We start from the raw sequence: 23,524 nt of genomic DNA on the forward strand, positions 1-23,524 counted from the left end.
ACCTCCAACATGAAGCTAGACTCTCATACAGCTAAAGAATAGGAAGAAGCCAGCTGCTAAAGCCTCAGCTTTAATCCAAGCCATGCAGTTTAATGGATTAAAGACTCATGTGGTCAGAAAAAGATAGAGATATACAGTAAAGACAAATTCAGGGAAAACCCCCTCTAAATGGTTTACAGTGTGTTTAAAAAATATAGGCTTGGGAGAGAAAAGAAAAAGGATAGAGAAAGTCCTTAAAATAAGTAATAGAGTAGTCGGGCATGGCAGCGCACGCCTGTAATCCCAGCACTCAGGAGGCAGAGGCAGGTGGATCTCTGGGAGTTCTAGGCCAGCCCCATCTACAGAGTGAGTTCCAGGACAGTCAAAGATACACAGAGAAACCCTGACTCAAAAACAAGATTTAAAGGTAAAAATAAAACAAATAGAGTAAAAAATAAAAGCCATGTAAAGATGGAAAATACACAGATAATCTGGATGCTGTATGTTATTGTGTTGTCTTTGAATTGTTTGACTGCTGGAGGAACAACAGCTGCTAAAAGATATTTGATTATTAATGCTGTTGGATTAATCCAACCTAAATATTTTGAAAAAGCCTCGACTTCAAAATTTAAGTCCAAAGATATGTCACTTGGAGAACAGGTTTTGCTTTTGTTTCCACAGGAAATGAGAGGCTGTGGATTCATTCTGTGTTAAGAAAAATAAGGTTTGATCAAGGAAGACCCCCCCCCCTGAAAAATCGCCAATGGGAACAGACAGCCCAGATGATCCAATGTTTCAGAGTGCCTCTGTTGTGGTTTCCTCTGAGTTCTACATTCAGAACAGCTTCAAGGCTGCTGACTGAGATGATTCAGCCTTACAGAATACTTTAGTCAGGATTTGACCATAATCCTAATTTTTTTTGATTATCAGCACCCCTCAATCAGCAGGAAGTAGCCTAGATAACTGTGACCAAATTCCCCAAAAATGGATTATGAATTTTTGTCTTTGTTTAGCATGTTGGTTACAAGATGTTATGGATAATGATCAGAAAAGAACTAAACAAAGGAGAATAGATTCAGGGTTCTTGTTTTGAAAAGGAAATCTGTGGGATAATACTGTAAATATCCTGTAAAAATACTACACTGTAAAGATTTGTCACTTGTATTGGTTTAATAAAAAATTGATTGGCCAGTAGCCAGGCAGAAAGTATAAGTGGGGCAATCAGACTAGGAGAATTCTGGGAAGAGGAACAGCAGACAGGCAGTCACCAGCCAGATACAGAGGAAGCAAGATGAAAATGCCTCACTGAGAAAAGATACCAAGCCAAATGGATAAATATAGATAAAGATTATGAATTAATTTAAGTAGTTAAGAGCTAGTTAATAATAAGCCTGAGCCAATAGGTCAAACAACTTATAATTAATACAAGTCTCTATGTGCTTCTTTGGGACTGAGTGGATGTGGAACTAGGTAGGACAGAAACTTCTATCTACAGCTGTGGGTACAGCTCTTTCCCTCCATGAAGAGGAAGAGGTGCCCAACAAGGTGTCCTGACCAGTCATGAACACAAAGCAGCCATTTGCCTCAGTCCCATATGGGGTACTGCATGTCTTTGGAGATCCTGGTAAATGTGATTAGACAACATGGCTGTCCATGGTTTGCTCTGGTCTCCTTTTGAGAGCTTTTGTGCCCAAGGAGTCTCTTTGGAAAGCCATAAGGAGCTTGGGTTTGCAGACAAAGTCCTAGCCAGGATCCAGTGAACTCCCCTTGGCAACAGCCATAGCAGATCTGTTAGAAGACCCGTTTCTCTCGATTGGATGGAACTTCTCCCCACATGTGGGTACACACATAAACACACAAACATACATCTAGTCAGAGGATCAGAGCCTAACGGTGGATGCCCCACTGACCAGCTGGGGCATGGCTGGCCTCATTCTGGGGATGACCTTTTAAGCCAAACATTAATGTTTTCAAAACAGACTTCCCCTCTCTTTTCTGAGAAGATTAAAAGTGGCAACCAGCTAACTCAAGCTAGGCAGGGGAAGGAGGACTAGATGTGCACCCCTAGATCCTCAGGGTCTAGGACTGGGGTTCCTGCAACAGAGCAGAGTGTGATCTACCTAGCTGTACCATGTGTCCTTCGGTTCTGTTTCAGTAGATAGAAACCAGGTCACAAAGGTCATGAGGAACAGACTGGGGATGTAGGTCAGTGGCAGAGTGCTTGCCCAGCATACATAAGCTCTGGATTCAATCTTATCACTGCTGGGAGGAAAACAAAAAAGAGAAGAAGAGATGGAAGGTCACTATCGGCTTCTTACATCTCCCAACATAAATCATAATAAGAACAACAACCCCAGTGTATTTTTATTTTGAGACAATGTCTCAGATAGCCCAGGCTATCCTTGAACTTGCTATGTATCCATGGATGACCCTGAACTTCTGATTTTCCCAAGAGTTAAGGTTACAGACCTGTACCACCACACCCAGGGGCCATACTAGATGCTTAGTATGCACATTTTATTGCTTCAAGAACTCTCAACATTGTCCTATGGGATGGGTACTCCTTTTTTTTTTTCTTGTTTCATAAGTGAATAAATGAAGGCATGGGAGCAATGAAGGGACTCGTCCAAATTGTTTTTTTAGTGGACTGGTTTAGTGGAGCTTTAAACACCTGCCCCAGGCCAGGGTCTGTGTTGGGCATGCACAGGACATAGTTCTTTCCTTCATAAAGCTCAAGGTCAAGCAAGACAGCCCAGCTATGCCCGTGTGTCTGCATGAACCCAGCATTGTTGTGAGCAGGTTCTATTCTGGGCTACTTCATCCTTGCTCTCTAGCTAGAGGGAAAGAAACAAGGCAGCCTTCCCTCTTATCCTTCATCAGAAGGGTAATGTTCTTACACCTGAATAATCGGTACAATTGTGTTTTAGATGGCCTAGAACAACACAGGCTGGGCACTTGGTACATAACTAAACTGTTGTTGAATGAATACTAGCCAATTAAGAGTAACAGAAAAATGGGGCCTGGGGCTAGGGAGTACCATGCACTGCACTTGAAAGACACCTTTGATTTTTAATTCTCCAAGCAGTTCGAGCCAGAGATGACTGTGAGCTCATACCAAAGCTGTGAAGGACCGTAAAGATGCATCCTGCACAAAATTGAAAACCCCAGAAGGCAGTCTGATGTTGAGCAAAGAAGACAGGTTTTCTTAGATTCTGGCACTTCTGACATGTGACTTTGCCCACACATTCATCTCTAGCAGCCTGCTGCTTTATTCTAAAAATTGTATGTATGTGAAGTCCATGCATATGCTTGTATGCATGCACACAGGTAGACATACCTGTGTCTGTGGGTGTGTTTGTGCAGGCCATGGGTCAGGGTGCCTGTGTATGCACACGAGTCTTCCTCCACTGTGTGTATTTTGAGTCAAGGTCTCTCACTGAACCTGGAGTCAGTGGAGTCTGCTTGTCTCCACGGCCTGCCAGCACTGGGGTTACAGGCACACGCCATCATGTCAGGCTTTTATGTGGTTACTGGGGATCCGAACAGAGTCCTCATGCTTTCGAGGCAGGCAAGAGGACCTTACTGATGGAGTCATCTCCCCAGCCCCCCTTCTCATCATCTTTAAAGAAGAGACAGACCATAGTCCCTCCTGAGACAGGAAGCAAAAGTGCAAACAAACTTCTTTCAGAAGAAAATTCCCTCTCAAATGACCTGTGCTTCTCCACTAAGGAAAGCCATGGCTTAAAGCGGCATGGGTAACAAGCTAAGTGTTTACTCTTGAATGTGGCTTGAGGAAAGATTCTTAGAAATAAAACTTCCATTCAAGTATGAAGAAAGTTAGAAAGCTCTTACCATAGGGTATAAAATCCTTCTCTAAACAGACTTAATCCCAGAGATGACTGTGAGTGAGAAATTAGCATCGGTCCATTTAAGAATTAGCAACGGGTCTCTACAGTGTCCTCTCAGGTCATCCTCCTCCCAGGAGGAAAGGAAGAGCTGACAGTTAACAACAAAGTACATATCCACCCCAGCTCCTTCTTTATAACTTGGTTGTGAAATTTCTTGATCATCTGCAAAATAAAAAAAAAAAACAGAAACAAACAAGAACCCCGAGTGTTTAATTTCTTCTGTTAATGACAGGTTTGTTGAGATATGATGTACACTGCAGAAGTTATGCTTGTAAAATGTATAGTTCTGCAGTTCTTAATATAGCCAGAGAGTTGAGTCAGCAGTGTCTCCTATCCTTTGTGTGTTTCTGTGTGTGTACACATGTGCATGTATGTTATGTGTTTCTGTGTAATACTGCCAGTATCTGATTGTGGTCCTTGTGTTTTTGTGCATTTATGTGTGCATGTATATATGTGTGTTTTTGTGTAATAATGCTAGTGCCTGTTTGCTATGGTCCATGTATGGAGGTCAGAGAGGTTGGGACATCTTGCCTTGTTTGAGGTAGGGTTTCTTTTTGCTTGTCATTGGGTATGCCAGATTAACTGGCTCATGAGCTTCTGGGGATTCTCTTGCCTCTGCCTTCCATCTGGTCATAGGAGCCCTGGGATCATGGACACACAATCCTGCATCTGTCTTTACATGGATTCTGGGGATCCAAACTCAGGTCCTCATGCATGTGCAGCAAGCATCTTACTCTCTGAGCCATCTCCCGGGTTCGACACCTACTTTTAGAATATTTCATCACTCCTGAACTAGATCTCAAACCCATTAGCAGGCAACCCTGTTGGCTTCTCTTCCCAGCCTATGACACTCATCTATTTTCTGATCATGTGAGTTTCTTTTGGAGGGATAGTTCATACCATATAGACCTAAATTTGTTTGATTTTGTTTTGTTTTGTAGTACTAGGGGCTGGACAGAGGGCTTTGCCCATGCTAGGCAAGCACATTGATGCTGAGCCACATCTTTGCCTTGTTATGCTGTCTTTTATTATAGGCCCTTTTCACTTAGGGTGATGCTTTCAAAGTTCCTCATGCTGTGGAAGCCTGGGTCAGTGCTTTCTTCCTCTTTAGTGATGGATGATATTCACAGTATTGCTATAGCATGTGTTTTATATCTAAATGTATAGGCATTGCACTGTTTTTGGCTACAGTGTATAATGCCTTCATAAGTATTTATGTGTGTGGGCATGTATTTTCATTTCTCTTAATTATATGTATAGTGGTGTAATACTTAGGATATAGGGTAGGTCTCTGTCTAACCCTTAGGGGAGTTCTCATTCTATTTTCCAAAGTGGCAGTCCTGTTTTACAACCCCCCCCCCAGCAATGGATGATCTAAATTAAAGAGGTATACACCAAAAGGTGCTGGTAGGAGTGAGCGTTGTTTTCTCTCAGCAGTTAGAATGCCTCCCCCATCACCACCACTACCTTTGGTCTTTGGTTATTTATGAACACAAAAAGCTAACCACATTTGAGCTCACTTGTATGTCACAAGTCATATTTTTGCTGCTTTCAAACTTTCCTCTTTGTGTTTATCTTTCAGTATTTTTATTATGACATATCTGAATAATGATTTCCTTGTCTTACTCTACTGAGTTTGTTGAGCTGCTGAGACGGGGTGAGCAATGTTTTTCATCAAAGTTGTCTTCTTGGAGCATATTTTTTTTGCTGTTCTTTTCTTATCTTCCTCTTATTCCCATTGTGTATATATTGGTGCATTAGTGGCATCCCATGTTTCTCTGAGACTCTGTACATTTGTTATTCCTTTCCCCTCTTTGTTCTTTGAATTTTGTAATTTTTAATCTTCTATCTAAAAATTCATTGGTTCATTCTTCTACCAGTCCAATTCTTCACCAACACCTTCTTGGGATTTTTATTTTTAGCTCTTGTTTCTTTTCACTCCAGAGTTTCGATTTACTTTACACACACAATTTCTATTTACTTTACACACACACACACACACACAGTGTCTGCCTCTTTATTTGTATTCTGTATTTGATGAGAATGTCCTCCATGCCTCTTTTAATTTTTACCATCCTAATTTCCTATAGTTCTTTGACCATATTATAGCCATATGGACCTAAGAAACAAGCTGGTGTAGCTAGCCTAATATCTAACAAAATGAACTTCAAACTAAAATTAATTAAAAAAATTGAGAAGGAGATTTCATATTCATTAAAGGAAAAATCCATCAAGATGAAGTCCCAATTCTGAACATCTGTGTCCCAAATACAAGGGCACCCACATCAATAAAGAAACATTACTAAAGCTTAAACTACACATCAAACCCCACACATTAATAGTGGGAGACTTCAATACCCCAGTCTCACCAATGGACAGGTCTGCCAGACAGAAAAAGAGAAACAAGGGAAGTAGCAGATTCAAATGGACTTAATAGACATCTACAGAACATTTCATCCAAACACAAAAGAATACACCTTCTTCTCAGCACCTCATGGAACCTTCTCTAAAACTGACCACATACTCGGTCATCAAGCAAAACTCAACAGATACAAAAAAATTAAAATAACCCCTTTAACTCAGCAAAAGTTAAAGAGTTCAACAACAACACAAACTACAGAAAATCTCCAAGCTCGTGGAGGCTGAACAACTCTCAACTGAACCACCATGGGTCAAGGAAGGAATAAAGAAAGAAATTAAAGACTTCCTAGAATTCAATGAAAATTAATCCACAACATACCCAAACTTGTGGAGCACTATGAAAGTAATGTTAAGAGGAAAGTTCATTGCACTAAGTGCCTACATAAAAAATTTGGAGAAATACCACAATAGTGGCTTAACAGCACACTTGAAAGCTCTACAACAAAAAGAGGCAAATTTATCCAGGAGGAGTAGGTGGCAGGAAATAATCAAACTCCAGGCTGAAATAAATGAATTAGAAACAAAGAGAACAATACAAAGAATCAATGAAACAGAGAGTTGGTTCTTTAAGTCAACAAGATAGATAAACCCCTATCCAAACTAACCAAAAGGCAGAGAGAGAAAACCCAAATTAACAAATTCAGAAATGAAAAGGGAGACATAACAACAGACACTGAGGAAATCTAGAGAATCATTAGGTCATACTTCAAAACTTGTACTCCACAAACTTGGAAAATGTAAAACAATTTTCTTGATAGGTGCCACACACCAAAATCAAGACCAGATAAATAATCTAATTATAGATATAGATCCTAAGGAAATAGAAATGGTCATTAAAAGCCCCCACCCCAAAGCCCAGGGTCATATGATTTCAGTTCAGAATTCTATCAGAATGTCAAAGAAGAGCTAATATCAATACTCTTCAAATTGTTTCAAACAATCGAAATAGAAAGAACTGCCAAATTCTTCTTATGAGGCCACAGTTACTCTGATATCCAAACCACACAAAGAAAATTGCAGATCAATTTCCCTCATGAACATTGAAGCAAAAATACTCAATAAAATACTGGCAAACCGAATACAAGAACACATTAAAAAAAATCATCCAGTATGATCAAGTTGGCTTTATCCCAGAGATTCAGGGATGGTTTAACATATAAAAACCTGTCAATGTAATCTATCATATAAAGAAAAAGAACCACATGATCATCTCATTAAATGCTGAAAAAACCTTTGACAAAATCCAACTCTCCTTCATGATAAAGGCTCTGGAGAAATCAGGTATACAAGGAATGCAGCTAAACATAATAAAGGCAATATACAACAAGTTGACAGCAAACATTAAGTGGAGAGAAATTTAAAGCAATTCTACTAAGATCAGAAACAAGACAAGGTTGTCCACTCTCTCCATATCTACTAGAACAATAAGGCAACAAAAGGAGATCAAGGGGATACAAATTGGAAAGGAAGAAGTCAAACTTTTATTATTTACAGATGATATGATAGTATACATAAGAGACCCCAAAAATTCTATTAGGGAACTCATAGCTGATAAACACCTTCAGCAATGTGGCTGAATACAAGATTAATTAAATCAGCAGCCTCCTATATACAAATGATAAATGGGTTGAGAAAAAAGTCAGGGAAACAACACCCTTTACAATAGCCAGAAATAATATAAAATATCTTGGGATAACTCTAACCAAACAAGTAAAAGACCTGTATGACAAGAACTTTAAGTCTTTGAAGAAAGAAATTGAAGAAGATATTAGAAAATGGAAAGATTTCCCACACTCATGGATCAGTAGGATTAACATAGTAAAAATGGCCATCTTACCAAAAGCAATCTACAGACTCAGGCAAACCCCCATCAAAATCCCAGCACAATTCTTCACAGACCTCAAAAGAACAATACTCAACTTCATGTGAAAAAAACAAAACAAAAAAAACCCAGGATAGCTAAAACAATCCTGTATAATAAAGAAACTTCTGGAGGTATCACCATCTCTGTAATACAAACAGCATGATACTGGCATATAAACAGACAGATGGATCAATAAAATTGAATCGAAGACCCTGATGTAAATCCACATACGTATTTATTTATTTTAGTTTTGTGAGGCAGGATTTCTCTGTGTAAAAGCCTTCGCTGTCCTGGAACTAGCTCTTGTAGACCAGGCTGGCCTTGAATTCACAGAGATCCACATACCTCTGCCTCCTGAGTGCTGAGATTAAAGGTGTGCGCCACAACTGCCTGATAATTTACATACTTATAAACACCTGATATCTGACAAAGAAGCCAAAATTACATTAGGGAAAAGAATAAGCATCTTTAATAAATGATGCTGGTCTAACTGGATAGCAGCATGTAGAAGAATGCAAATTGATCCATATCTATCGCCCTGTACAAAACTCAAGTCCAAGTGGATCAAAGATCTCAGTGTAAATCCAATTACACTGAACTTGATAGAAGAAAAAATGGGAAGTAGCCTTCAATACTTTGGCACAGGAAACCACTTCCTAAATATGACAATAGCACAGACACTGAGATCAATAATTAATAAAAGTGACCTCCTGAGATTGAAAAGCTTCTCTAAGGCAAAGGACACGGTCAACAAGACAAAACAGCAGCCTACAGAATGGGAAAAGATCTTTAGCAACTCCACATCAGACAGAAGGTTGATCTCTATAATATATAAAGAACTCAATAAATTAGACATAAAGGTACCAAATAATCCAATTAAAAATGGGATACAGATTTAAACAGAGAATTCTCAACAGAAGAATCTCAAATGGCTGAGAAACACTTAAAGAATTGTTCAATATCCTTAGCTACCAGGGAAATGCAAATTAAAATGACTCTAAGATACCATCTTACACCCGTCAGAATGGCTAAGATTTAAAAAAAAGTACTGAGGACAGTGTATGTTGGAGAGGATGTGAAGTAATGGGAACATTCTCCACTGCTTGTGGAAGTATAAACTTGCACACCCACTTTAGAAATAAGTATGGTGGTTTCTCAGAAAATTGGAAATCAATATACCTCAAGACCCAGCTATACCAATATTGAGTATACCCAAGGATACTCAATCATACCAAAAGGACACTTGCTCAACTATGTTCATAGCAGCATTATTGCCCTTTGACTGAAGAATGGATAAAGAAACTGTGGTAAATTTACACAATGGAGTATTACTTAGCTGTAAAAAGCAATGACATCATGAAATTTGCAGGCAAATAGATGGAACTGGAAAAAAAAATAATCCTGAGTGAGGTAACCCAAATGCAGAAAGACAAGCACGGTATGTACTTACTCATAAGTGGATGGATATTAGATGTAAAGCAAAGGATAACCAGGTTATAATCCATAGCCCCAGATAATCTGGGTAACAAAGAGGACCCTAAGAGGGACATAAGGTTTTCTCTGGGAAAAGGAAATAGATGAGGTCTCATGGGTAAACTAGGAGCTGGCAGGGAGGGGGGTTGGAAACATGAGGGATCTGTTTGGTTGAGTTGGGGGTGGGATGAAGGGGGAGAATATGAAAGAGATATCTTGATAGAGGGGGCATTTTGAGGTTAGGGAGAAGCCTGGCACTCAGGAAATACTCAGGAATCCACAAGGAAGACTCCAAGCAATAGTGGAGAGGGTGCCTGAACTGGCCTCCCATAATCAGATTGGTAACTACCCTAATTGTCAACAGAGAGCCTTCATTCAGTAACTGATGGAAGCAGATGCACAGATCCACAGCCAAGCACTGGGCCAACCTCCAGGAGTCCAGTTGACAAGAGGGAGGAGGGATCATAGTGCAAGGGGGGGGGGTCAAGATCATGACGGGGAAACTCATAGGGACAGCTGACCTGAGCTAATGGGAGTTTATAGACGCTGGACCAACAGCTAGGGAGCCTGCATGGGGCTGACCTAGGCCCTCTGTATATGGATGACAGTTGTGTAGCTTGGTCTGTTTCTGGGGCCCCTAGCTGTGGAGCAGTGGGATTGGGACCTGTCCCTGGTCCTTGAGCTAGCATTTTGAATCCATTTCTCATGCCTTGCCCAGCCTTGATGTAGGGGGACGAGCTTGGTCCTGTCTTAAAGTGATATGACATGCTTTGTTGACTCCCATGGGAGGTCTGCTCCTTTCTGAACAGAGGAGGAGTGGATGGGGGAGATAGACAGGAGGTGGGGGAAGGGAATGGGAAAAAAGGAGGGAAGGGAAACTGTGTGGTTGGTATGTAAAATAAATGAAAAATTTAATAATTTTTAAAAAAAAATGAAATAATGAGGGCTGGAGAGATGTTCAGTGGTTAAGAGCACTGGCTGCTCTTCCAGAGGACCCAGGTTCAATTCCCAGCACTGACATGACAGCTCATAACTGTCTGTAACTCCTGCTCTAGGCCATCAGACATCCTCACACAGAAACACACGCAGGCCAAACACCAATGCACATAAAATAAAAAGTTTAAATATGTAATAATGCAAAATAGGTAAATATTTTGGAGTTTACTATTTAACTCATTTATTTACAATTGAAGAAGCAGGGGCTGGCAAGATGGCTCAGTGGGTGCAGACACTTGCCAAGCCTGGTAACCGGAGCCTGACCCCTATTACTTACAGAGTGGAAGGGGAGAACTGATCTTCTGAAGTCTACATGCTGCTGTACACATGCACACACATACTAAATAAACCAAGAATGGCAAATAAATCTTAAACATTGAAGAAGCAGAAGTCTGGGTTACTTCTCTTCTTTATTTTTACAAGGCTATGTCACTTCCCGGTGGACTAACGTTCATGGTTTGCCCATGTTTACCACTGAGCTTGGTCACCTCTAGTTAGACACTGGGTGGAGTCATTTTGAGGTTTGCTCTGACCTCAGAAAGGATGCTCTCAGCTGCTTTTTGCCTTTTTCAATGTTTTTTTCTGGTGATGAGGTGACCTGTGGATTAGCTGGTTGCTCTATTAGAGATACCTTTGAGTTACCACAAAATCCCTGCTGTTTTCTGGAGCAATCCTAGGCTTCTTCTCCCGTGTACAGACAGTTTCAGTGATCTTTGGGCCACTTGCATCCTAGGTGAAACCGTAAGAGCAGCGGGCAGGGAAAGCGGCCTGTTCCTCTGAGGGTGACACCTCTTCATGAGGAAGTCGCTGACTGTGGGCAAGCCCTTTGTGTGGTTTTGGCTTCTCTCTCTCTCTCCCCCACCAACTTTCTTGGCTTTCTTCTCTTGCATGGAACCTGTGACCCAGAAATAAGCAGGGGAAAAAGCAATCAAGGCCCTGGGGTTCTGGACCTAATGACTGGTGGACAGAGCTGCCACTGTTTGCAGGGGATGGGTGGAGAAAGAATGGCAGCCTCTGACTTCCTGGCTGCATTCACCAGGTTTTAGCTGCTGTAACCCAGAGCTTAGGGAATGCAGGGATGAGGTGGGGCCGGGCTTGGTGGCCTTTCTGGATGAAACACTGTGAGTCACGGGGAACAAGAATCCTGTTTTCTTGACTGTATCCATCTCTGTGTGCCAGGGTGTGGGGGAGAAGAAGGGTTGTCACGCTAGCTTTGTTTTGGAGAGAGAGTTTGTAACAAGTCTGTTTCATCAGGAAGCAGACACTGCTGTTTGGGAAGTCTGAGAATCTTTTCATTTACTTGCTGGTTTGTAAATTTTTTTTGAAATGGAGAAATAACTATTCTCCAAAATAACCAAGTGATTTTCCCTTTATGAAAGCTGGTTTGTCTTCTCTTTTCCTATGCAACACTTCATGGATTTGCGTGTCATCCTTGCATAGAAGCCACGCTAATCTTCTCTGTATCTTCCCAATTTTAGTAAATGTGCTGCCGAAGTATGCATGTCATTTTATTATTAAATTCTAAGAGTTCTTTTCACATTCTGGATACAAGTCCTTTAATGCATATGTTCTGACATAAAAGTTTGCCTTATTTTTCAGAAAGCAAGAGAGCAGATGACCTCAGAGGTCAGAAGAGAGCATCAGGTCTCTGGACCGAAAACTGATGTGGATTCTGGGAACCAAACTCAGGTCCTCTGTAGGGGAAGTATTTCATTTTAATGATCGGCCATCCCCCCACCCGCCTTTGTCACATACATGCTTTGCAAATATTTTGCTTCAAGTGTTTTGTTTTGTTTTGGTCCTCTTGGCTATTTACTTATTATACTTTTTTTTCTTTCTTCTTCCTTGGTTTTTAGAGACAGCATTTCTCTGTGTAACCCTGGCCATCCTGGAACTTGCTTTGTAGACAGACCAGGCTGGTCTCAAACTCACAGAGATCTGCCTGCCTCTGCCTCCCAAGTGCTGGGATTAAAGGCGTGTGCCACCACTGCCCAGTTCATATGTTTCTTTTTTTTTTAATTGAAAAAAAAATTTTCCCGCTTCCTCCCCGCCTCCCATTTCCCTCCCCCTCCTCCAGCCCCTCTCCCCCTCCCCCCACTCCTCTTCTCCTCCCTCTCCAGTCCCAAGAGCAGTCAGGGTTCCCTGCCCTGTGGAAAGTCCAAGGTCCTCCCCTCTCCATCCAGGTCTAGGAAGGTGAACATCCAAACTGTCTAGGCTCCCACAAAGCCAGAACATGAAGTATGATCAAAACCCCGTGCCATTCTCCTTGGCCTATCGTCACATCCCACTAAAATCAGGAACACGCCAAGGCTGTCCACTCTCTCCATACCTCTTCAATATAGTTCTTGAAATTTTAGCAATAGCAATAAGACAACATAAGGGGATAAAAGGGATTCAAATTGGAAAGGAAGAAGTTAAACTTGCATTATTTGCAGATGATATGATAGTGTACATAAGCGACCCCAAAAACTCCACCAAAGAACTCCTACAGCTGATAAACACCTTTAGTAATGTGGCAGGATACAAGATCAACTTCATATGTTTCTTTATAAACAATGGAAGACAAGCAACTGCTAAAACTAATAATGATCTCCGTGTCTTCCTTCCTTTGGATTGGGCTACAGAAAGAGCTACTAAAGGTGGAGAGGTGTCGGTGAGGAGTTCTGTGGTTACCCAAGGCTGGGGAAGTAGCTCAGTGTGAGAGCACTCACTTAGGGTGCAAGAGGTCTGGGGTTCTACCAAGGACACCACCAAAACAAAAACTGGCTGTAACAGTGGATCTACAAAGTTAAATTTTATCCAGAAAGTTCTGCGCAAGAATGAGGAGCAGGTTGTGAGCTGTGGCCAGAAGAGCTGACTTGCAGGAAAAGATCCATTTCATAGTTCTGGTTAACTTATCATCAAATCTACATGTGCAGACTTATAAATCATATTCAGGCTTTTGTTTTCTTCTTCGAGACGAGCTCTTATGTATCCCAGGCTGGCCTCCAGCTAGCCATGCAGCGAGGCTCCTTGAACCCCTGGCAATCCTGCCTCTACCCGCCAGATGCTGGCATTACAGGTGTGGCTAACACACCCAGTTTATGCAACATCGGGAATCAAACCCAGCTACACCCCAGCCTCCTAAGTCGGCTTCTGTTTAATCCTTTCTGTAAACTGCAATATTGCTATAGACAAGGTGGACATAAGTTAAGAATTTTTCTCTTTGGGGTCCAAAAATGTAAAGAAAGCCATTCTTTTACTGCCTCGGGTCTAACTTCTGGGTTAGAGCAATGGCCAAGGAGCATGGGGCTCTGCTAATAGCTGTGAGTTGAAAGTCTGAGAAACAAGGTGGAGTTGGAAAAGAGGTCCTAGGGGACCCGAATCTGCCCCTGTATTTGGGGACAGGATCTATCATGGCCTCCCAGGCCCTACTCTGGGACTATGAACAAATAGACTGAATCTGTACCAGCCGCTGCTCAGGGACCCCCCCCCCCCCCGCAAAGGAGTCAGGATGAGTCTGGCTCCAGGCACTGCGACTTATTTAGTTATTTCACTTTGAGAAAGGATTTCTTTGTGTAATCCAGGCTGTCCTCAAATTTAGAATCCTCCTGCTTCTGCATCCTGAGTTCTGGGATTGCAGGCGAGGGCTGCCACATCTGTCAGTCCTCTTGCAAACATTGAGCAGGAGTTGCTAGCCTCGGATACCCTACTTATAAGAACACAGTGGGTTGGGAACTTGTGGTATAATAGCAGTAAACCCCATCCTTTCTCCACCTCTCCCCCAATTCCCTCCACACTGGCTAGGTCACATAGAGATTTTTGTCTTTTGGTGGTGGTGGTGGGGTTGTAGATATGTGTCGGGTACCAACACAGCCCTTCCACATAAGAAAATAACCAGCAACAGGAAGGAACAGCAGTGCTGCCCGAGACCCATGGCACTTGCCAGGCCCCTCCTGACTAGCTTGCCTGATTGCTGTCACCGTGCCACCTTGAACTCTGTCTATGGGTTCTGCTACCCACTGGGAGGGATGAACAAAGTCTGTTTATACCGAGGCTTGGCAGCTGAAATAGCCTGAGAACAAAGGTGCGTTCTGACATCCTAGAGCCAGTTGTCAGAGGAACACAGCCCCAAGGTGACAGAGCAGCCGGTAGACAGGGAAGTACACACAAGTCAGGGGCAGTCCCCGAGTCTTCCTCTGTTTACTGGCAAAAGCATGCTTTCTGAAGGCTGACAGGAAATAAAGTCTCCCTGGAGCTGGCCGGAACGCTGCCTTTGGAACCATGAGAGAAAATCTGAGTGCTGAGGGATTTAGTTAATACTCAAGCCATCTTGACAGACAAGCTGCCAATTCGGTGTCTTGGGGCCCAGTGTTTTAGTTCATGACTCCAGGGAGGGCACAAGTGTCTCACCCTAGCCGCCAGCGGTATCCTAGAGTATCCTATAACCATCCTGGCAGGGATGAAGGTAATCTAAAGAGACACCTGTACTCTCCTCTCTGCAATAATGGACCTGAAGAAATTGTAATTTTCCTAGGAAAAGGAAAATTCTGGGAAGCTGGTGCCAGCCAGATGGCCTGTTTGCTTTCTGGAAAGAAAATCTCACGCAGTCTGGCAGCCTGTCAGCCCACTTTGCCAGAGAGATTGGAGTCCAGACGGTGATGATGGGCGGGACCACACCTTGACCAGGATTCCTTAGCTGAGCAGAGTTCTTGTCCTCCATTTAAACCTGAGCCTCATGTCAGGACCCAGTGGTGGACTTCTGAGCTGTCACAGGCTCTGACCTGTACAACTCCAGTAGCCGGAGTAGAACAAAGCAAACTGCCCATTGCTCCCTTGGCCAGGCCTGCCTAAACCCCAGAGGAAATAGTCTGTATTAAGTTCAGTTGCAAGATGAAGTCTGCTGGAGTGGCCAGCACCATACTGTCTTAGTCAGTGCCCCTGTTTCCTTCCCATCCTCTGAAGCTCCCTATGAACTTGGAACGGGGCCCTATGTTCGTCTGAAAACTTGGCTATGAGTGAAACCAGTGTCCTGACCCCAGGAAGGGTGGCACAAGGCTGGTGCCTCCTGGGGCACAGGCCCTCTGTGCAGGTTCTATATGAGGGAGTCACACTTCCAGCTACCATATCCCCAGACTCCCAGGGACATAGCCAGCTGCAGAAGAGGGCAAAAGCAGCTAGGGTGGGCAGCAGCTCCATGTTAGGCTACTGAAGGGTCTTGGAGCAGGTTGGCCCTGAGGACACAGGACTCCCTTGAGGCCTGAAGCACAGAGCCTAGGTGAATCTGGGTCTGGTTCACATAGGTGCTTCTAGTTTGTGGACTAAGGCTAAGAAGACACACAAGAGCCAGCTCATGCCCAGTGCCCTGCCCTTGCCTGTCTCTCTGCTCCTTCAGCCTCAGGGCAGGAGACACCTTCAGCCTCAGGAGAACTAAATCATGACCCTAGAGATAAAGGTAGGACCACCATGGCAGAAAATCGTCTACTATCACGCAGGATGTTTAGGGTGCTCAGGGTCCCTTCTTCCCCAACAGAAGCTCCCTATCTCAAGTCCCACACATCTTTGCCTCTCTCTGTTCCTGCACAGACACCACCCTGTGGATAACTTAGCTACTAGATAGGATAGACACTCCCTTCCTTGGGGTGATCACAGAAACTTCCAGCCCAGAGTCTAGAGATGGAAACCCCTCACCTTGTATTCTTATTCTTTTTCCTTAAAGGGAATAATGACTTGGTTCAAGGCCATATAGCTTAATATTCTGACACATTAATATTAAGGACAGTCGTAGGCATAACTGATTAACTGAAATAAACAGATGTGAGCCCACGCATACATGAATAAATATACACAGAAACAAACGCCTGTGGAGGGGAAGCATTTATTTCTAGAACCATCTCAGATTACCGCTAGGCAAAGACTACAGAACTAGTCATCTCAGTCAAAGTCTGGAGATCTGTGCTAAACTCGGGGTAAAATTCGTATTATCTCCAAATATCTCCCCTCAAATGTTTATTAACTATGAAAGGGAAAACAGTAACAGTGATAGCAGAAAAATCCAGCAGACACCAACTCAACCAAATGAACGATGTTCATATTGCTAGCAAATAAGACCCCGTCAGCATTACATATCTGGCTTGACGCCGGGAAAACATAACACTTCAGCTGCATTCTTACCCCAAACTGCATAGATAGGAAAATTATGCAAACCCAAGTTGAGAGACATTCATTAAAACAACACAGAAAACACATCATGGTCCCAAAAGATCAGGAAAGGCAGAAAAACTGTCTCACACTGGAGACCAGGACGTGACAGCGAAGTGTGGTGGGACGATGGACCGGGTTAGAACACAGACATGAGACGCTACTGGTACTTTGACCAATGTTAATTTCCCGGCTTTGATAAATGCATTATGGGTAATTTAAATTGATAGTGCCAGATATGGGTGTGGTGACACAGTTGGCCATCCCAGCATGGGGATGGGGGGCAGAGTCAAGAGGAGCCCTATCTGGATGATACAGTGAGTCTGAGCTACAGAGCGAAACCCTGTCTGAGAAAAGCAATAAAGAAATTGCTAAGGTCAGAGGAAGCTAGCTGTATATCTTAATAACTTTTCTTTGAATCTAAGTTATTTCAAAACAAGGATAAGAAATTTGATTCTTAGCAACTACACAGACTGAATGGCTTGTACCACACACACAGCCCCTAAGGGAGGAAATGTCTTGTATGTGGAAGCCCACAGAGACAGGTGCACACAAGGGAGCCACAGTCCAGACACCAGATTCCCATCTCCTGACAACCATGAAAGGCATTTCTCTGGACTCCTGGCTGACCCCGTCCTCCTGGGGAGGGGCGCAGGGGCAATCGGATGGACTTTTCATTCTGGAGAATATCAGGGTGTGGAGGATGAGGCAGAGGCACATTCTTAGGACAGTGCTTCTATTCTTGTCACGAGATGTAGGGACCTGTCAGGAGCCCTGGGCTCGGCCTTACAGGGTGAGGTCATGTCGCTCACTGTCACTGCTAAGTCAGCACGGACTACGGCACATCCTTGCTCTCAGAGTCCAGGCACTGCATCTGTGGGGACAGGGGTTCGACTCTCATCCAATAAATGTCATCACCTTTTCTATCTGCCACAACCCAAGCCTTGGGGAAAGTTCCCCAAATACCCACAATGCCCAGGCAGAGATGCAGGCAAGAAGGTAACCAGGGTCTGTCCTTAGTGCTGTTCACTACTCAACCTGTGACACCATTTTTCTGTCACAAATGATACGGCCCACACGAGGCCACTGCTCTGGAGGTGGACACTGCTCATCTACTCTTTGAGAAATTGTACAGAGAGGGCTGGGGAGATGGCTTAGTGGGCAAGAGCACTGGCTACATAGGCATGAGGCTCTGAAAGAAAACTCTAGCATCTATGATTTAAAAAAAAAAATTCTGGAGCTGGGCTGTAGTGGTGCACATCTTTAATCCCAGCATGCAGCAGGCAGAGGTAGGCGTATCTCTTTAAGTTCGAGGCCAGTCTGATCTACAAGAGCTAGTTCCAGGACAGCTAGAACTGTTACACAGAGAAACCCTGTCTCGAAAAACAAAAAACAACAACAAAAATGCTGGGAATGGCCGTGTGTCCTTGAAGCACATTAAGCAACAGTAACCTACAATTATCTCATATCCCACCCTCCTCTTTCTTTCTGCCTCCTCTCTCTTTTTCTCTCTCTGTTGTGTGATGTTTTTATTCTTTTGGCTTTTTGAGGGGCCTACCACTCAGTTCCCAAATAAACCACACAAAGGCTTATCATCAGTTGTGAATGCCTGGCCTTAGCGTGGCTTGTTTCTTGCCAACTTTTCTTATCTTAAATCATCCCAACTACCTTTTGCCTCTGGGCTTTTATCTTTCTCTATTTCTGTATACCTTACTTTACTTCTTTCTCCATGGCTTGCTGTGTGGTTTGGAGTCCTGATGTCCTCCTCTCCTTCTTCTCTTGCCCCCTATTTCTAGTTTCTCCTTTGATTTATCTTGTCTGCCAGCCCTGCCTGTCCTTGCTCCTACCTCGCTCCTGGCCACTCATCTCTTTATTAGGACCATCAGGTGTTTTGGACAGGCAGAGTAACACAGCTTCAGAGTTAAAAAATGCAGTGTAAACAAAAGTCACACACCTGAAAATAATATTCCTCAACATCTTTCTCTCCCTCCCCCGTCATGTTTTGAGACAAAGAGTCTCACTATATATCCCAGGCTGACCTTGATCTTCCTCCTCCCCTCCTCTGTGCTATTCCAGGGGTATGCTGTCATGTCTGTGCTTTACCCGAGTCTTGTAAGTGAAGTGATGTGCCTGTTTCAGCAAGCATGATGTCTTCACCAGCCATTCATAGAGCCTGTGCCCACAACTTGCCTTCTCTTAGAGATCAAACTCTGTTGCTCAGATAAACAACATTTTGCTTATCCATTTGAGCAGTTGATGGAGATCAGGGTGCATTCATCTCTGGGCTAGTGAGAACAATGCAGCTATGAACACGGGTGGGTGGGTAATTTGTAATATGTATTCATTGTGAATGTGCACATGGGAGAGTGCAGGTGTGAGCTGGAGTTACAGGTGCTCGTAAGCCATCTGAATTGGATGCTGGCATCTGAACTGCGGTCCTCTGCAAGGGCACATGCTGCTAACAGCTAAGTCTCTCCCAGCCTAACAGATAAGTCTTAGAGACCCTGGTTTCAATTCTTTTGGTGTTTATCTAAAGTGGAAAGGGTTGTTTGTATGGTAATTCTATTATACTACCACTACCACCATTCTTTGACACAGGGTCATTGTATCACAGGCTGCTCTGAGACTCATCACGTAACCAAGGATGACTCTGGGCTTCTGCTTCTGTTTCCTGCCTCTGGGATTATAGTCATGCGCCACCACACCCACTTTCTTCTGTTTTTACTTTTTTGAAGGACAGTAACACTCTTCTCACGGCAGCTGTGTCATCGCGCCTTCTCCTGAGGTTTGGGTTTTGTTTTGTTTGGAAACAGGGTTTCACGCTGTGTCCTAGATTGGCTTGGAACTCATAGCAATCCTTCTGACTCGGCTGCTTGGGTGCTGGGACGTAGGCTGGATCTTAAGTGTCTCTTGGAAGGTATTTATTGAAGGCTTGGCTCCCAGCTTTAAAGCTGCTGTGGGTTGGGTTGGGATTTCTTGAAGGGGTGAGGCCCGCTGGAAGGAAGCTAGGTCTTTGGAAGGAGATTTGGGGGCCCGGTCTCTTCCTCCTTCTCCCTCCTATGTGTCTTCTCCACAAGGACAGCTGCTTCACTCTAGCGCTCCCGCGTTACCAGGATGCTCTGCCTCACCACGGGTCCTCAGAGCAACAGGAGGCAATAATCACAGGCCTGGACTTTGTCTCTTTATAAACTGCTTATGTCAGGGGCTTGCAGTGGTAACTGAGACCTAGTGACATATTCTCACGGGTAATACACGGGAGTTCCATCTTCCCCACATTCTTCTCAATACTTGTTTTGTTTCTATTTCGATTAATTACCACCCAGACTCTGAATTACTGCCCCCTCTGGAGAGACCCACCCCACCCTACTCACTCTGGTTCTTGCTTCCTCTCCTCTTTCCAGCTACCAGCGCCCTTTGCCTTTTGACTCCCACCATCCAAAAAAGCAAGCGAGGGAGAGAAAGACCATTGAGTAAAGCAGGTCACGTGTGCACACATGATACATGAGGAAGGAGTCACTAGGAGTGCCCAGAGGCCTCCGGGGACAGCATGGTGGGGCACCTATGGACTGGGAAGCTGGTAGTTACCCCCCATCACAAGCCTCAGGCAAACAAAACCATCCAGAAGGACAGCAGCCAGGTTAAACCCGGTGTCCATGAAGGCTGCAGCCAGTGAGTCTAACCTCCAACTCTAATGCAGGGAATAATTCCAGAACTGAAGGATGAGTTCGTTCTCAGTTTTAGATGCCCTGGGGCCAGGCACAGCAAGGCCACCCGAGGACCAGACACAGGCAGGGTGCTAGCGTGAGGGATTCAGAGGGGGGGCGCAGGCTCACCCACTCTCCATGAGCCCTGCATCCTTCACAGCTGTCACCCTTGACTGAGTATTCTCTTGCAGGAGTGACTTCCACAGCCTTCTCCCAATCTTGCTTTCCATAGCAGTTAGATCGGGCTCTAAGAGCACAGATAGGGCTGGGAGAGGTGGTATATAGCTCTAATTCTCTGTATCTAGGAGGCAGAGGATCACTGTGAGTTCAAAGCCAGTCTGGGATGTGCAGTGAGTTACACACTAGACAAGCTTATATCCTGTGACCTTGTCTCAAAAGAAAATAAAAACATAAATCATAGGCTTGTTATTTCCAGGTCCCCAAAATATAGTCAGTTCTTCAGAATACACGCAAGCTGGTCCTAGAGTTAGCTCTAGCCTCTTAACCTCTCCTGAACTCCACCTACCCAATCTACAGGGCTCCTATTCCCAGGAACGGCCATGCTTTTTGCTGAACAGGGCCATCCCTTGTCTCCAGATTTGCCTCACATTCTACGACTCCTTCCTGCTGTATCTCCAGATCTAGCTACTCCATGAAGTTTATTTACTCAAAGTCACACATAAAACAAGCCAAGATTTGAATTTTGGCTTCTGACATCCAACACTAAGTAGGGTTGACATTAACTCTCAACACAGCTGGTATGCCCCCCCCCACAGGCATCTTAGGTCTGCAGCTGGGACCCACACCCTAGCTGTCTGCACCCTGGGGCCAGACACATGTTTTTGATGACTGCTACGCGGTGCTGAGGGAAAGAGATAAAGAAGTAGGCGAGGCTGCTGTTAGCGGTCGCCCCCCTCCCTTGGGAAGAACATAGTTTTTGTTGTGTTGTTGTTGCTTTTACACCCCCCCTCGCCCCCTTGGGAGAAAGCTAGAACAGAGGCAGCTTTGGGAGGTGGGAAAGCAGGTAATCAGTCCTTGGGGAAGCTCTTTCCAGAAAGAGTGTGTGTCTTGACCTGCTATCACCTGGTCATTATCAAGAAACACAATATATGTTTCCAATAACACAATATGTTAAGAGGCAAGAGCTTGTGAGTATTCTGTGCAGTAGAAAACAGGGAAAGGGAATAGGTCCACATCCAGACTCTGGTGACTTAGGGGACCCCTTCCCAGACCACATAGAGGTAGGTGGTCCCAGCTGGAGCCCCTGCCCACCAGCTGACACTTCCTATGGGAGTATGGGTCCCTCCATGAGTGTCCAAAGGCCAGCTTCTGCTTTTGACTCCTTGCTTCCAACCAGCGTCAAGAGACAGCAGCCTCCTTTTGGAGAAACTGGGGCCTCAACACAGAGGCCCTTCTCTGTCGCAAGCTCCTTGGTGTGTGTCCATACTTGAGCTCAACAGACCACCACATGCCTTCTCTCCTCTGTGGCCAGGAAGTATCTCTGACTGTGTATCAAGACGCAATGAGGTTTGGCCTGCCCAGGGAAGCATTGACGCTCTTGAGAAACTCTATCTGTTGTGAAACTCAGAAAGGAAAAGGCAGTTGGTGACAACACTCTTTTCCATCCCTTCCATGCCACACAGAAATTCACCAACTCTGAGCCTGTGCTGAAAATGAACTTGTAATTCCACTGTGCCTGGGAGGTTTGAGACGGAGTGTGACATTAACCCAGGCACTGCCAGGGACTGCTGGGGGCACTGATGCAGCGGAGTGTTCATTCCAACTGTCTGTCTCCAGCAAAGCACTGCCACCTACCTCGGTCACGATGGTAGACAAGAAGACGTCATTGCTGTACTCCCAGCCATCCAGGCAGCTCTCCTGCTCCAGCTGCCCCAAGTCCACGTCCAGTCCCGGTTCCAGCCCCAGCGCAGAGAAGTTGGCGATAGTAGCCAGTCGGTAGCGGCGGCAGCTCTGGGGCACCTGTCGTCCGTCCTTCGTCTCCAACGGGATACTGTGGTTGCGCCACGCGCTGCTAAGGTTCACGGTGTCAGGCACAAGGCAACGGTGCTCCGGTGACCCTGCCAGGAACACGACTGACATCCCATTGAAGCCATTGGGGATGATGCTGGCGCTGAGGAGGAAGAAGATGAGGCGCTGGAAGGGGCCCCAGTCTCCTAGGAAGGCGGTCACCTCGTCGTAATCCCGCATGCTCCCAACCTTTCCTTCACAATTTGCAGGAGAGGGTAAAAGAGGATCTGAAGATTGAGGCTCCCGGTCGGGGCCTTCCTGGTGTGGCTGAATGCAAGCGGGCTGCAGGTGCTGCAAAATCTCCCAGGAGCTGGCGCAGAGCTGGGGAAAGCCGAGTTCTCGGGACCACACCCCCTGTGCGGGCGAGGCACCTAGAGGCTAGTGCATTTACCCAGAGGGGCGGTGCTCCCGGGTCGGCTCCGCCTCCAGTTGGGTTCCACTCAGGGCCTCCAGCTAGAATCTGCTGTGCAACGTGCCTGCAGCAAGTCCGGAGCTCCGATTTTCTCAGCCCCACGTGGGAGGGTGAGCAACGGGGGGGGGGGGGAGCGCGTCCGGAGAGCAAGGTCTCTAAGGGGTTGACCCTGGCTTCAATGTCCGCGTCGTGCCAGGCCTAGCCCGGGGGTGGTGTTCGTTGTTCCACGGTGCCAGTCTGGAGTCTGAGCTCCGGCGGGCGTACGCGACACTTATTTAAATCCGTGCTCGCAGGAGACCTCTGTGGGTGACAGGAATGCCACCTCTTCACACACACCAGCGTGGGAGCTCACTTCTGTGCTTTGGCGTGGCTCTAGCTCGTCACTGGACAGCGGGGGACTGGAAAAATGTCCTTGGAACAGCAGGATCCTCACCTTGAAAAGAAGCAACTGTGGCCTGGGACGCGGGAAGTCGTGCTGAGTCAGAGACACGCCCTGGACTAAAAGGGCCGGATTACAGGCCTCCGAGCTGTCCATGTGTCCTCTTCAAGATTCCCTGAG

General features: G+C 45.0%; 1 protein-coding gene and 1 non-coding gene across 2 annotated transcripts in view; both read right to left on the bottom strand.

The window, feature by feature from the left end:
• Slc22a4 (solute carrier family 22 member 4) overlaps nt 1–23,107 on the bottom strand; it is a 57,284-nt gene extending 34,177 nt beyond the window's left edge. The window contains exon 1 of the mRNA XM_057773553.1: nt 22,341–23,107. Coding sequence (XP_057629536.1) covers nt 22,341–22,733 — 393 coding nt within the window. The 5' untranslated portion in view covers nt 22,734–23,107. The remainder of the gene's footprint in view (nt 1–22,340) is intronic.
• LOC130878834 (U6 spliceosomal RNA) lies at nt 12,037–12,143 on the bottom strand. Its single transcript, XR_009057460.1, has one exon. It is a non-coding gene; the product is annotated as a U6 spliceosomal RNA (small nuclear RNA).
• Nucleotides 23,108–23,524: the final 417 nt, after the last annotated feature.

This window comes from Chionomys nivalis, chromosome 7 (assembly GCF_950005125.1).
Source record: "Chionomys nivalis chromosome 7, mChiNiv1.1, whole genome shotgun sequence".
NCBI classification, from domain to species: domain Eukaryota; kingdom Metazoa; phylum Chordata; class Mammalia; order Rodentia; family Cricetidae; genus Chionomys; species Chionomys nivalis.